General features: G+C 34.1%; 1 protein-coding gene and 1 long non-coding RNA gene across 2 annotated transcripts in view; one reads left to right on the top strand and one right to left on the bottom strand.

The window, feature by feature from the left end:
- LOC143680798 (uncharacterized) overlaps positions 1–13,302 on the top strand; it is a 149,809-nt gene that overhangs the window by 68,534 nt on the left and 67,973 nt on the right. The window lies entirely within an intron of this gene.
- The window catches only part of LOC143680796 (complement factor H-like), an 83,195-nt gene that overhangs the window by 33,601 nt on the left and 36,292 nt on the right, over positions 1–13,302 (bottom strand). The window contains exons 4-8 of the mRNA XM_077157301.1: positions 9,674–9,856; positions 8,616–8,792; positions 3,387–3,563; positions 1,885–2,064; positions 1,599–1,778 (exon numbers count right to left, since the gene is read on the bottom strand). Coding sequence (XP_077013416.1) covers positions 1,599–1,778; positions 1,885–2,064; positions 3,387–3,563; positions 8,616–8,792; positions 9,674–9,856 — 897 coding nt within the window. The remainder of the gene's footprint in view (positions 1–1,598; positions 1,779–1,884; positions 2,065–3,386; positions 3,564–8,615; positions 8,793–9,673; positions 9,857–13,302) is intronic.

Below are 13,302 nucleotides of genomic sequence, written 5' to 3'. Positions count from 1 at the left end.
AAATAGTAAATCTTTGCCGGCTTCTGCATAAGTTAATATACGTACCATAGAGTATTGTTATATAGATATAGATACATATTTCAAATGTTACTAAATATGGGGTCTGTTTGAATTTGATGAAATATCAATGTAGATTTTGATGTAATTTTTTGTTACTGATTGGAAAAGGAGAGGTTCAAACAGAATAAAGAAAAGTGAAATGTTTGGCCAAACAAAAGTAACGATTTTGTAAAGCAACCTTGAAAGAAATAAAGGACTGTTTCCAAACACACTCAAGACTTCAGAATTAGCCCTGTTTTTAAGAAGGAATGACCTACAACATCGTTCAGAGTTGTCGAGGGAGGCAAACCAAGGGATTCTCTTTATAACTGGAATAAGATGGCTATATCGTTGTTAACATCGTCGTTGTCATGTGGTTGATTGGTTTCCTGCACGGATTCCTTTGTTTTTAGGCAAAAAATAGATATGAAGAAGAGAAAAGAAGCCATAACAGAAGCATGCAAAAATAAACTTTGAGAGGGGAAAATTGGTGGAGTATGTCTATAATAACCTAGGATGGTTTACAACAAACTGAATATAGGTAGAGGATGAATTTTATGAAGGGAATTTCTGAGCTCAGAAGACAGTACTAATTGAAACAAAAGTTTTGCTGTGGGTAAGAGTGAAAATTTGAGGGGTTTTAGTGGATATAATTTGGGGTATTCCTCCCATGCTGAATGAGATGAAATTATTTGTGGAGGTAGAAGACAACAAAGGTGAGCTTGGGTCTTGAAGCGGCAGTAACACCGGCAGGGACATACTTTGCAAAAATGTGAGGATCGATAAGCAACATGTTTTGATTCACCTAAGAAATTCTTACTCGTCTTGGTGTTGAAAATAAAGAAGTAAACAAAACAGCTACTAATCTCTTTTCTTCAAGCTTGAGTTTACCCCCTAATTTTTCCTAGGGTAATTAATATCTAAGGATCTGATGAATGAATAAGACTAGAAGTCAAAAGCTGTCTTTGAATGGAGGGCCAGGAAAAATTTGGGAAAGAACTCATTCCAAGGAAAAATGAATTGGGTCCCCAAGACCCTTTAGTCATCAAAAATTTGGTGACCAAAGGGATAGGATGATTCACAGATAAAGTGAAGTCCATAAATCACAATTTTACTTGCCCAACTCCCACTGTCTCATGAAGCTGTTATACTACTGACTAAGAGGACCTGAGACCCACTCACTCTTCAGCACAGTAGATTCTTTCTGCTGCATTTGAAACAGACACAGACAAAGAAACTATTTTATTTAGAAGCTTTGAGAGAAAGAGACTAACGTCCAATTGTGGAGTTATACAGTCTATAAATAAGATACAGGTTCAAATTATAGAAACAAACTACATTAATATCAGGACAGAACAGAACATAAAATTCTATTGCCAGTTTATATTTCCCGCCTTTAGACACATATTGAAAAATAAACAACAAATTTTAGATTTATTGAAATATAAGACCAGACATTTTCAGTAACATCTCTAAATTCAAAAAATATCATTGCAAATGATTTTTATAATAAATATATTAAACATGATTAAATGTCAGTTGGAGAACTGTATTCTCACCAATGCACTGAGGGAGTGTGGTCCACATTCCACGAATACAGGTAATTGATCTGTGTCCAACCATTGTAAATGTTTCTCTGCAGTTGAAGTTCACTGAATCTCCATGGTGATAGGGAGGGTCAGAGGACAGCACATCACCATGCTCAAGTTCAGGAATATCTCCACATGTTCTCTCCTCCTCTATGCAAATTTCACAAAAACATATTTATTTTTAAAATATATTGTATGCCTTTACAAGAACCCAAACAAAAAGTTCATTGCAATGTTAGTATTTTATATGCATTACCAATACATATAGGCAAAGCTGTCCATTCTCCATTAATGCATTGAATTTTCTTAGGCCCTTTGATTAGATATCTGGGATTGCAATCGTATTCCACCACCTCACCGTGTTCATAGACTTGTTTCCTTTCTTTAATTTCCCCGTTGCTAAGCTGAGGAGGTGGACCACAAGAGTCTACTTGCCCTAGAGCAGAAATATTGTGTCAATAAGATGAAATGCCTATTTTATAATATAAAGTGGGCAAAATAAAGTTTAGTCTTTATTTATTACTTAATCTTTAAGTTATAACAGTATTCTTACACAATGAAAAAGAAAATGGCATTTCCACTGATTACAATTTTCCAGTTTCTTTACTTAGATTGAACTATCATATTAGATGCATATTTGAGGCTTTAAATGTTTAATATGTCTATTTTGCCAAAGTATACAGATTAGCAAATATGTTGTATAAATTAAATTTATACTTATAATCCATGAAAACATTTCATCACAACTTGTTGAAAAAAGTACCATCACTTGAAGCAATCACTGATTAACCTTTAACTTTGATTAAGTCATACATAAATTGAATTGACTATAAGCTGTTTGAATGTTGTTTAGACATCTCATTGAAATTGAAGGTAAGGCCCATAAAAATCCAATGTCAATGGTGGCTATGATAGTTTTATGTATTAACTTGGCTAGGTTATGATGTCAAATTGTTTGGCCTAGATGTTGCTGAGGATATATTTTGAAGATGGGATTAGTATCTATAAAAAGTTGACTTGAAATAATGGATATTTCCAGTTGATAATGTTGGTGGAGCCCATCCAATCAGTTGGAGACCTTATATGTAAAAACCTGGGTTCCATGTGAAAGAAGGAATTCTGCCTCAAGACTGTACACTCAATTCCTTCTTTAGTTTCTAGCCTGAGTAATTTGGAATTAAGACTTCATCAGAGAGGTCATCACTAAAAGCTAGAGAACACTGAAGAGAGAGAAAGAGAGTAGAAAGGAAGGGCATGTATGCACAGAACATATTTCTTTGAATGACTAAGTTAATAACTCACAGGAAATCATACTGAATATTATCTGTGCAGCATTAAAACAAAAATGATTTCAACCTCACATTCACCAGGATTTCCAGCCTCTAGCCTGTCTTACAGAGAGTAGCACTTTCAATCATGTGTGCCAATTCCTTTTAATATATCTCTTTATCATTTGGTTCTAGATCTTTTGAGAACAGTGACAGATAAAATGGCATCATGTGCAAAAGAAAAGAAAAAAAAAAAAGAAGTCCCTCCAATCATTGCTTCCAATATGTATTTTAAGAAACAATTGGTGATTAATTTCTTAAGGGAAACTGAGGTACCTACCACTCAACCCACATTCTTGCCAGGTATAACATCTCTGGCTTAATACGTTAGATTTTAGATGTACCACAATTGTGCAGAAAATGAAGGGAAAAATAGAAATTGATACCAAAATACTAATCCTCGTTTCAGGAATCGTAAATAAATATTCACCTTTACATGTTGGTGCATTTGGGGACCATCCGAAATGGTAGCACTGAATTGAATCTGGTCCAACAATTGTAAGTCCTATTCTGCAGGACAATTTCAACACATCTCCAACTTTATAACTATGTTTCCTGGGAGAAGCACTTAAGTTTTGTTCTAAATCTGGAACACCACATGCTCTTTCTATTAAAAAAAAAACAGTAAAATAATTTATCCAGAATAATTGTTCATTGACAAATTTTATACATGACTTGTAAAAAGAGGTGCTGTGAGCTGTGTACGCGTAAAGCCATAAAATAAATCTTCCTGCTTGGAAAAATTTACTATTACATTTTGTACACCCTTAGGAAAATACAGATTCCTGAATTTATATCTGTAAATTCAGCTTGCTTCTTTTGGTTTTTATCATTAACATTGAATAATTTAATTTTAAATCCTCCTTTCTCAGCGCTTAATGTGTATGTGTGTGCATGTGTGTGTGTATGTGTGCATACGTCTGCATGCCCGCGCTGGGAATTGTATCTGGTCTCCCCACATAGGTGAGAATTCTGCAACTGAAACACCCATGCACCCTCACTGTTTAATTCTTAAAATAAATAATTGGAATATAAAATACTTGTAATATAAAAATTAGCATCATGTTAAGAACAAACTATTGAAAAGTCAAGTATTGCCATGTAATAATAACATCGAATATAAAGTAACTATTTTAAGAGTAATGTGAGAAAAAGGTAACTAAACAAATTTACTTTCATTTTTTTTTATGTTGAGTTTAGCCGTCTGCTGAGAAAAATCTCCTTTGAATGTAAATCATTGGAATTCCTCCCCTAAAATTCTGTTCCAATCAACCACACAGCAATTAGTTATTTGCATGTATGTTTGTTTATATATTTTTACTTCAATTTATACAAATTATTTTTCTCATCTTGTTGTAGCAAATGCTTAACAAGTAAAAAAAGACCTGACTGTCAGGTATTTCCCAACTACTATATTTATATAGAAATAATAACTTAGGAAAGGTGATTAAAGGAAGAGATTGAATGGACAGACATATAATTGAAGATATTTTTTTCTCCAATCATAATTAATAAAATGAGTAATAAAATCTTTAATTCTAGTATTGACTCTGCAAATGTTTTCATGAATTTCTTTTCATTTATATTGATACGATTGTTGAGGATACTGTTTAGTTTTAAGTAGTTTATGACAATTTTTGAAACCTTTCACATAAGTATAGAACTCACAGTACATTTGAAATTAAGTCAAAACTAAACTCATCTGTGTGCAGTTTTCTGCAGATTAATGAGAGAAGAATATTTTAAAAGCACAACATGTCCTTTGATCATTCAATCCTTGGTGAATTAAAATGCATTGCTAATGTCTAACAATATGTGTTGATTCATATTGTCAGCTATGTTGATAAAATTTGCAAAAAAAAACATTAACCCACATTGGTTTCCTTTATTTATTTACTTATTTATTTATTACTTATTATTTGTGATTTTATCGAGATATGTTCACACACATTCAAACCATCCAAAGTATACCATCAATAGCACATTGTATCATCAAATGGTTGTGCCCACATACCATTGATCAATTTAAAACCATATTCATTACTACAGAAAAGAAATAAGAATAAAACTAAATCCTCTCATACTTTTTATCCTGCCCCATTTGTTGATCCAGAATATTGGTGTGGTACATTTGTTACTATTTTTCAATGAAATTTCATTAAGATATATTCACACATCAAACAGTCCATTCAAATTACACAATCAGGGTTTCACAGTATTGTCATAAATTGTACATTATCACCACGACCATTTTTAGAACATGTGTATTACTCCAGAAAAAAAAATAATAAAAAGAAAATAAAACCTGCATATCCCTTTCCCCATTCTCTTATTGACCACTAGTATTGGACTCTACCTAAGTTTAAGACTTATGGGGTAGATTAACTAAGACAGTGTAGAATTATCAGATTTATATCTGTAGATGAAGATGTAGACGGGAGAAAGAACAAAATATCCAAAAGTAGATCCACATAAACACAAGCAACTGACTTTTTTGTTTTTGCTTTTTCTATATGGTTTGACACTCGTTATCAAAGACCAGTGCTACCAGATTACAGTTGAACAACTTCAGGTATTTCCTTCTGGCTATTCTAAAACACTAGATACTAAAAAGAAATAGATATATTATGTGGCAGTAGTCACAGTCACTTGTTACATTCTACTTTCTCAGTTACATCTCCACCCTCTCATTTGACCTTCCTCTCAATCTTCAGGGAAAAATAGACTTACTAAGAAAAACTTTCATATGGACTTAGATGGAGCCAAGAGCACTCCCTAAGGCTTTCAGGAACACTGCTGGTTGGAGTTTGGCATACGGTGGTGGTTTGCAATATCTGGCTGAAGCCTGCATAAGAGTAACCTTCAGAATGACCTCTCAACTCTATTTGAAATCTCTTAGCCATTGCCACTTTATTTTGGTTCATTTCTTTTTCCCCTTCTGTCAAGAAGGCATTCTCTACCCCATGGTGTCAGGGCCAGGCTCATACCTGATACTCATGTCCCTCACTGCCAGGAAGGCCTGTATCCCTGAGAGTCATGTCCCATGTAGGGGATGGGCATTGAGTTTATTTGCAGAGTTAGCTTAAAGAGTGAGCACATCTGAGCAACAAAAGAGGCTTTCAGGGATGGCTCTCAGGCAAAATTACAAACAGGCTTAGCTTCCTCATTGCAGAAATAAGTTTCATAAGAACAAGCCCCAATCAAGGGCTTATTTTATTGAATTGGGAAACTGTTTAGTATTATCCACATCAGTTCCTAATAGTCTCTGTCAGTTCAATTTCCTCTCCATATTTTCCTTTCATGTTTGAAGAATTGGTATGGCCATGGGAATTATGTATTGGGGATTTTGCATTCTTTTTTAAAGAATGCCACTCAAAATTGCATACACTTTTGGCTTCATAAAATCTGGAGCTGCCTCAGGTATATGAAAAGAATTGTATGATCATTCTAAAATCTTCTCATTCAGAATAAAATCCAATTTTTTTACAATACAGCCTTGATGTGAATTCTGCCAGCTGAGCCACCGTGGCCAGCCCTCCAGTTATTTTTAATTTTTAATTTTTTTAGATAGGCCATGTTCCTTGCTGTCCTAGCCGTTAAACGTATCCTTTCCTCTCACCTGGAGGACTTCTCTAATTATCTTTGGATGGATGCCATCCCAGACAAAATAGAGCCCTCAGCCTGCTCCTGTTTTCAATCTGAATCCTTCACTACTTTCTTCTCTTTGAACACAATGTTATATAGAATACATAAAAATTATATTTAGTTTTCGGGTCAATATTTGGTTTACATGTTTTCATTCTCTTACATTGGAATGAAAAAATCTGGAAAGGCAAGCTCATGTTTGTATTTTTCACTATTATCTGGAACATAAAAGACATTAGTTAGATGGTCTGAAAGAAGCAAATTTAACTCAGCCTTCAGGATTCTAAGCAAGTCCACTTTGGTTTATAATGAACTAAGATTTCCTTTTTTCTGAAGTCTTTAGTGTCCTTTCCTCTGCAGTCTTTATTTCAAAATTTTCACCCAGTGTTTCTTCTGACTCTACCCCCATGCACCACTCAGTTTCAGATGACCTGGTCTCATACTTTGCATGGAAATAGAAACCATCAGCTTCTGCTTCTTTACACTTGAAATTTTTCAACTACTTTCCCCCCTTGCTCCTGCTAAAAAGTTGGAAGAAGCCCTGTGGACACCAAAGTCCAGCCCAATCACAGGAGCTTTGGTTCCCCTTCTTTCCATTCTCATGAGGACATACCTATTCATGCATTCAGTCTTTTGCTGTTTCCTCTCTACTATGGCCTTCTCATCCATATTTTCATGTTTCCCATCTTTAAAAAAAGAAACCATCTTTTCAGGACATAATTTTCTTCTAGCAATATTCTTAACTTTTTCTTTCCTGGCACAAAGTTCTTGAAAGGGTTATGTCCCCATGCTTGTTTCATTGTCTTTATGTTGCCACATCCACCACATTCTACAGTCCTCTACTGAACACACGAATGGAATTAGATGTGTTGATCACTGCAACTATTACACTGATGTAATTAGGATTCAACTTTCTTTAGTCTTACACTGTGACAAGCACTTCACATGGATTACTTACCCTAATAACCATGACAATCATTGGAAACATTGCAACAGCTTTAAGTATTAAAGTATTTCAGAGATAAGAGATTCAAGAAAGCTTCAAATAAGGTAGGTATCTTTCCCAAAGATACGTGGTTAGCAAATACCAGAAAAGGAATTAGAATCTAGGCAGGCTGACTCCAAAGGCTGCACTATTCATCAGTCTGTTAAACTTCAACAGTTGCTTGATCTGGAATCACACTGTTTCTATGTATAAATTCACTGCTTCATCTCTTCCCTACCACAAGCAAAGAATGCAGGCAGAGAAAAACTTTTAATATTGAAATTCTAATGCAATCATTTATTTATTTAAATGTATGGTATGGCTTTTTCTCAAGAACAAAACTAAATACCAATGGTAACATTCCTGAAATAACCTTGATGATAGCCTTGCTTTTACCTGCACACCCCCCAAATCGCTATACATAAAAACTTCAGATAGCTTAAATTGACTCTACTCACCCTGGTATTTCCTGAATATACTTTTAATTTCACAGCATTGCACATACCATTCTCTGTGTGGAACACACTACATCCACTCAGCTTTACACAGATGGAAGCCTTCTTTTTTAACCCAGGAAAACAAACAGCTATTTGTTAATAGCCAATTGTCCATGGAAATTAGCAGTGTCTGAAAAAGAAGTGCTCCTGGCAGTAACAGGAGAAACTAATGAGGGGTAGGTGTAAAGCAGGAACTAGGAACCAAATAGCTGAGGAAATGTAACAAAGCATCATTTTGATGATGGATGACCAGTTTCAAACAATTGGAAAATTTGTCTTGGGATAACTTGAAAAGGATTTATATTTCAATCAGTAATCTACAATATTTGTGCCCCACAAGAAACTTTACTTTGATGTAATGCTTGGAAGATAGATTATCATCTTAAACAATCCCTTTTTAGTTCACATTAAATCAGAAGACACCTTAGTCATTGTTCCTTAAAATATCTCTAGATAGTACCAATTTGAAGAAAAGAGCATGTTATTAATTTTTTTAATTCTGAAAAATGAATACCTGAAATAAAATACTTACCTAGACATGTGGGTGTACTGGACCAACCATCCTCTCTACACACTATGGAGCCCGTGATGGTTCTGTCTGTTGTTTCAAATCCGTCATTGCATTCATAGTGTAACTTGTCATATAGCTTAAACCATGCGCTGTTATTTTTGGATATGGCATTCTCAAATACTGGCTTATCACAAGATTCTGTGTCATAATAAAATTAAGGTTTTCATTTATCATGTTTTTGAAGGGATAATTGTGTAAATCCTTCCAAGGAATAAAGAGCTTTGCAAATTAGTATGCACTTCTAAATTAATTACTATTTTAAAATTATCTCAAAAGACAAGTGATAAGATGTCCTGAAATATACCAAAAATAAAAATTATTTCTCTAGTCATCATTATTTTCAGTAATTAAAACCCTTGAAAAATTTATGCTAACAACATTTTTGTCAATGCTATTTACTTCAGGGAGCTTGCCACATGCTGGTAGCAAAATAGGCCATTAATGGTGTATATTACATTTTCAGAACACCAGATTGACCTTTTGTTAACTTTGAAGGAATATAACGGTAAGCAGTTATGAAATATATATAAAGGTAAATGGATTAATTTGATAAAAAGATCAATGTATTTATCAACATTTTCTCCTCCATAATAAGAAAGCCTTATAGTAGATAATTGATCACAATTTAATATAAAATGAGTTCACATGGGGATGGCTTTTATCGTTTTTTTCTTCAGACAGCTCATAGAAAGCATGAAAACTGAAAGAAAAGGAAAACAAAATTAAAGAATCAAAATGAATTTATACTCACACTTCAGAAGAATTACTGAGTGGCTTTGGGATAATAAAGTTAGTCAATGAAATAAACTCAAATTATTTTTAGAAAATCTTTATAAATATTTAGGTAATCGATAGAGAAATATTTCTAGATATATATATATTAACACCCACACACACAATTTCTCAAAGTGTTTTATTTATCTTTTCAATGGAAACACATAAGCCCTCCCCCCAACAAAGAATTAAACATTTGCACACTGTCATCAGAAAAATGATTAATAACAAAATAAAGTACTTACTAATGCACGTGGGTTGATCTGACCATCCTCTTTGTAAACAGGTAATTGATCCTGTGGTTTCACCCTCTGGTGTTACATAGCCTTGTTTACACTTATATTGAGCTTGTTTGTTCAACAAATATGCATGCTCATTTTCAGAAAGAAACCCATTCTCAATAGTGATATCTGATCTCAGACATGTTTCTAAAAGGGTGAAAGTACAAGCATATTTTCAATAGAAAGAATTTATAAACAGACAATGATATGACAACATAAATAAAAAGTAAGTTGAGTAACACAATTCCTTTAAAACACTCCAGAAATTCAAAGACATGGTAACACTTCTTAACTTGTTCAGTGAAGCCAACATCACTTTAGGAAGGGCAAATAAAAATATCACAAGAAAACTACAGACCAATATCAAATATGAATATAAATTCAAATATTATCAACAAAATACTAGAAAACTGAATCCAACGGCACGTTGAAAAGATTCTTCACCATGATCAAGTGGGATTTATCCTAGGAATGCAAGGAAACAATATAAGAAAATGAAAACACAACAAACGATACTAAGACAATAAAGGGGAAAAAAAGGCCCACATAATCATCTCAATTACACAGAAAAGGCATTGAACTAAATCCTATACCATTTTTTGATAAAAACTCAGGAAACTAGGAACATTTGCAAATTTCTTCAACACAACAAAGGACATGCAAGAAAAGCTTGCAGGTAACATCATACTCAATGGTAAAAGAATAAAAGCTTTCCACATAAGAACAAAAAAAGTGGAGGAGACCTGCTTTCATCACTGCTATTCTATGTTTTGGTGGAAAATTAGACAAGAAAAGGAATGAAAGCCAAATTCACAGATGTCACAATCCTATATAGATGAAATCGCAAATAATCTATATGAAAGCAACTAGATCTTATAAATTAATCTGGCAGAGTGGATTGTATGGGATCAGCTTGAAAAATCCGGCAGTGTGTCTATATACCAACAATGAACAGCTCCAAAATGACAACTCCAAGAACCTGTCCCTATCTGTAGAAGGCAAATGGACAACCTGCAACAAACTGGGCTAAAATACTACAGTTTGTGGCTTATAGTGGAATGCCAAATTGCTGGCATGAAAACCTGAAGAAGAGTTTATTTGGAAATTAGGGCAATCAAAATTTGGGGAATTTAGAAAGTCAAATGCATGTCTAAGTCAGGATGAATGTTAAAAAAAAATTCCTAAGTAGACCCTGGGCCTTCACGTCTGGCTCAGGAAAAGCATGAAGTGAAAGCTAAGGAAAAAATAAGTAGCTGATTCTATGAGTTTCAAAATCCAAGGTAGAGGCACAGACTTTGAAGGTTTGTATGATTTCTGAAGAAATTACATGTCATATCATGGGATGTTATTAGCCTCTCTTCAAAAATCCACCAGGAAAAAAAAAGTGCAATGGAATTATCAGACCCTGAAAGCAATGACAGGCCAAGTACCAATGGAATCTTGGGGAGTCCATTGTTGGCAAGTGGATTTTCTTAGCTTGATACCCAGAATTCCATGTAGATACCAAACGTCGTAGTCAGAAATATATATATATATATATATATAATACTGCATCTTAATTTTCATATCCTGTAAACAAAACAAAAATCTCTAATACAACCTAAGGCTTAGAGCAGAAAATACTTCAGTTTTGATCCACCTGATTATAAATCATCTAATCAAGGAGAGTCCATTTTACTGCTGATACAGTATAACAATGGGCTAAGAAACATCACGTACAATAAACTAAACTTAGAGCTTACCACCAACAGAGTAGTTGACATTAATAAAATGCAATGAGCAAATGAAATGCCAACTTATTAAATTGGATAGGCTATGGCAGTAAAAGACTGAAAGAATGGCTTGTATAAGAGGATGAAAGTGGGTTAAAACATAACATATTTCATTGTAAACATGACGCACCATTGGATAAACTGTTGCATTATTATGAAGAAGATAGGAAAATGGCATGGGCTATAGCAAAGAAAATCAAATAAACTTTTTATTTTACTGTTCCTGTTACATAGATGTGAAAACTGGATTGCATTTTCCATTTCAGAGGAAAGATAAATTACTAACTTGACACCATATAATAATGGGTCTAATTACTCTATATTATTTACTAGTGGCCAATTTTAAAGGACTGTAAGGACATACATTTTTTCTCATGTGCTTAAACTTGAATTACTGGTTTCTACATCTTCCTCACATGGATGTGAGTCTTATAAATTTCCTTTATTCCCTCCTACTCTATATTACTGAAAATGGGCAAAAGGGGTATCAAAATGTTGCCATTTCTAGGGGTCAATCCTCCAGCTTAAACTGATGATTCTACCCGAGGTTTGCTGGGGGGTAGAAGATCTGGGTGAGTATGAAGGTGAAATGAAAAAAAGGGAACAGATTGCTCTGTTGACCAGAAAGAGGTCAATATTTGCATAAGGCAGAAAGGAAAAGCTAAGATTGCCTTGGTACCTTGTGTAAAATGGAAACCAAAAGCATACAATCTCTTAGTTGTATTTACAAATGCCCACTACGATGAAGATATTTCTCTACATAAATCTCCCTTTTGTTTGAAGCTGAAAGTCCAGATTGGATTTTGGGAGGTTTAAAGAGCATTCTGTCTGGAATTATCTATGTGACACATTTCAATAATGCTAATAACACCTTGTGAATAATATCTGGGAGGAGAACCAATATTACTTTGGTTTTTTATTCCCAATTTTTCAAGTTATTTATATGGGATAATCTCTTTTGGGAAGTTACTTGTTGGAACTATTAACTCAAATATGTACACAAAAAGCTTTCTTCAACAACAGAGACTCAGACCACTGCATAACTACAACCTAGGCAATTATCTGTTGGACACACAGGCATAAAATATCTGTAGCAGACCTGAATTGTCATATTGTTATGTAACACAATGCCTCTAGACCAATTGTTGGCAAATCACTGCCTGTGGACCAAAAAGCCTTGGTGACTCTTATTGCAAATAAACTTTTTTGAAACACAGACATACTCTTTTGTTTGCATAATGTCTGCAGCTGCTCTCATGCTACAACTGAGTTGAGTATTAGCACCAGACATACTGCAAGCCCCCAAGAAAAATATATTTACTATCTGGCCATTTATATAAAAATCTATTTAATACCTGGCCCTGCCCTAGACCATATTTTTATGGGTGAAGGACAATATTCAAAGTTAAGAATTGTTGTCAAACTAAATCCATTGTCAGTACTGGATGTCATTGTCAGTAGGCGTTGACATCTACTAGTAATAGCCTCAGTGTTTACCAAAGGCACTTCTGGGAGGAACTTTGGCATACTCAGACCAAAGTATATTTCAAAGTAACTATCACCCATCAGACATCACACTAGGGAAGCACAATTTTTATTATGAAATATATGTTCAAACTCTATTCACATAATAAGCAATCAATGATAATATCATGTTCTGTGAATTGTTGAATATTGTGCAAAACACTCCAAAAACACCTTGTGCAAAACTGACACAAGCCAGAAACTGAGGATAAGTCAAATGTGCCACTAATCAAGAGATTAAATACTAAGAAAAAGACCCATATTATTATAGGTGATATTAATTTATGAGCTGTGAAA

The sequence above is a fragment of the Tamandua tetradactyla genome, chromosome 4 (assembly GCF_023851605.1).
Source record: "Tamandua tetradactyla isolate mTamTet1 chromosome 4, mTamTet1.pri, whole genome shotgun sequence".
Classification (NCBI taxonomy): Eukaryota; Metazoa; Chordata; class Mammalia; order Pilosa; family Myrmecophagidae; genus Tamandua; species Tamandua tetradactyla.
Note: the sequence above shows the minus strand (reverse complement) of the source record. Positions and strands in the feature narration are given on the sequence as shown.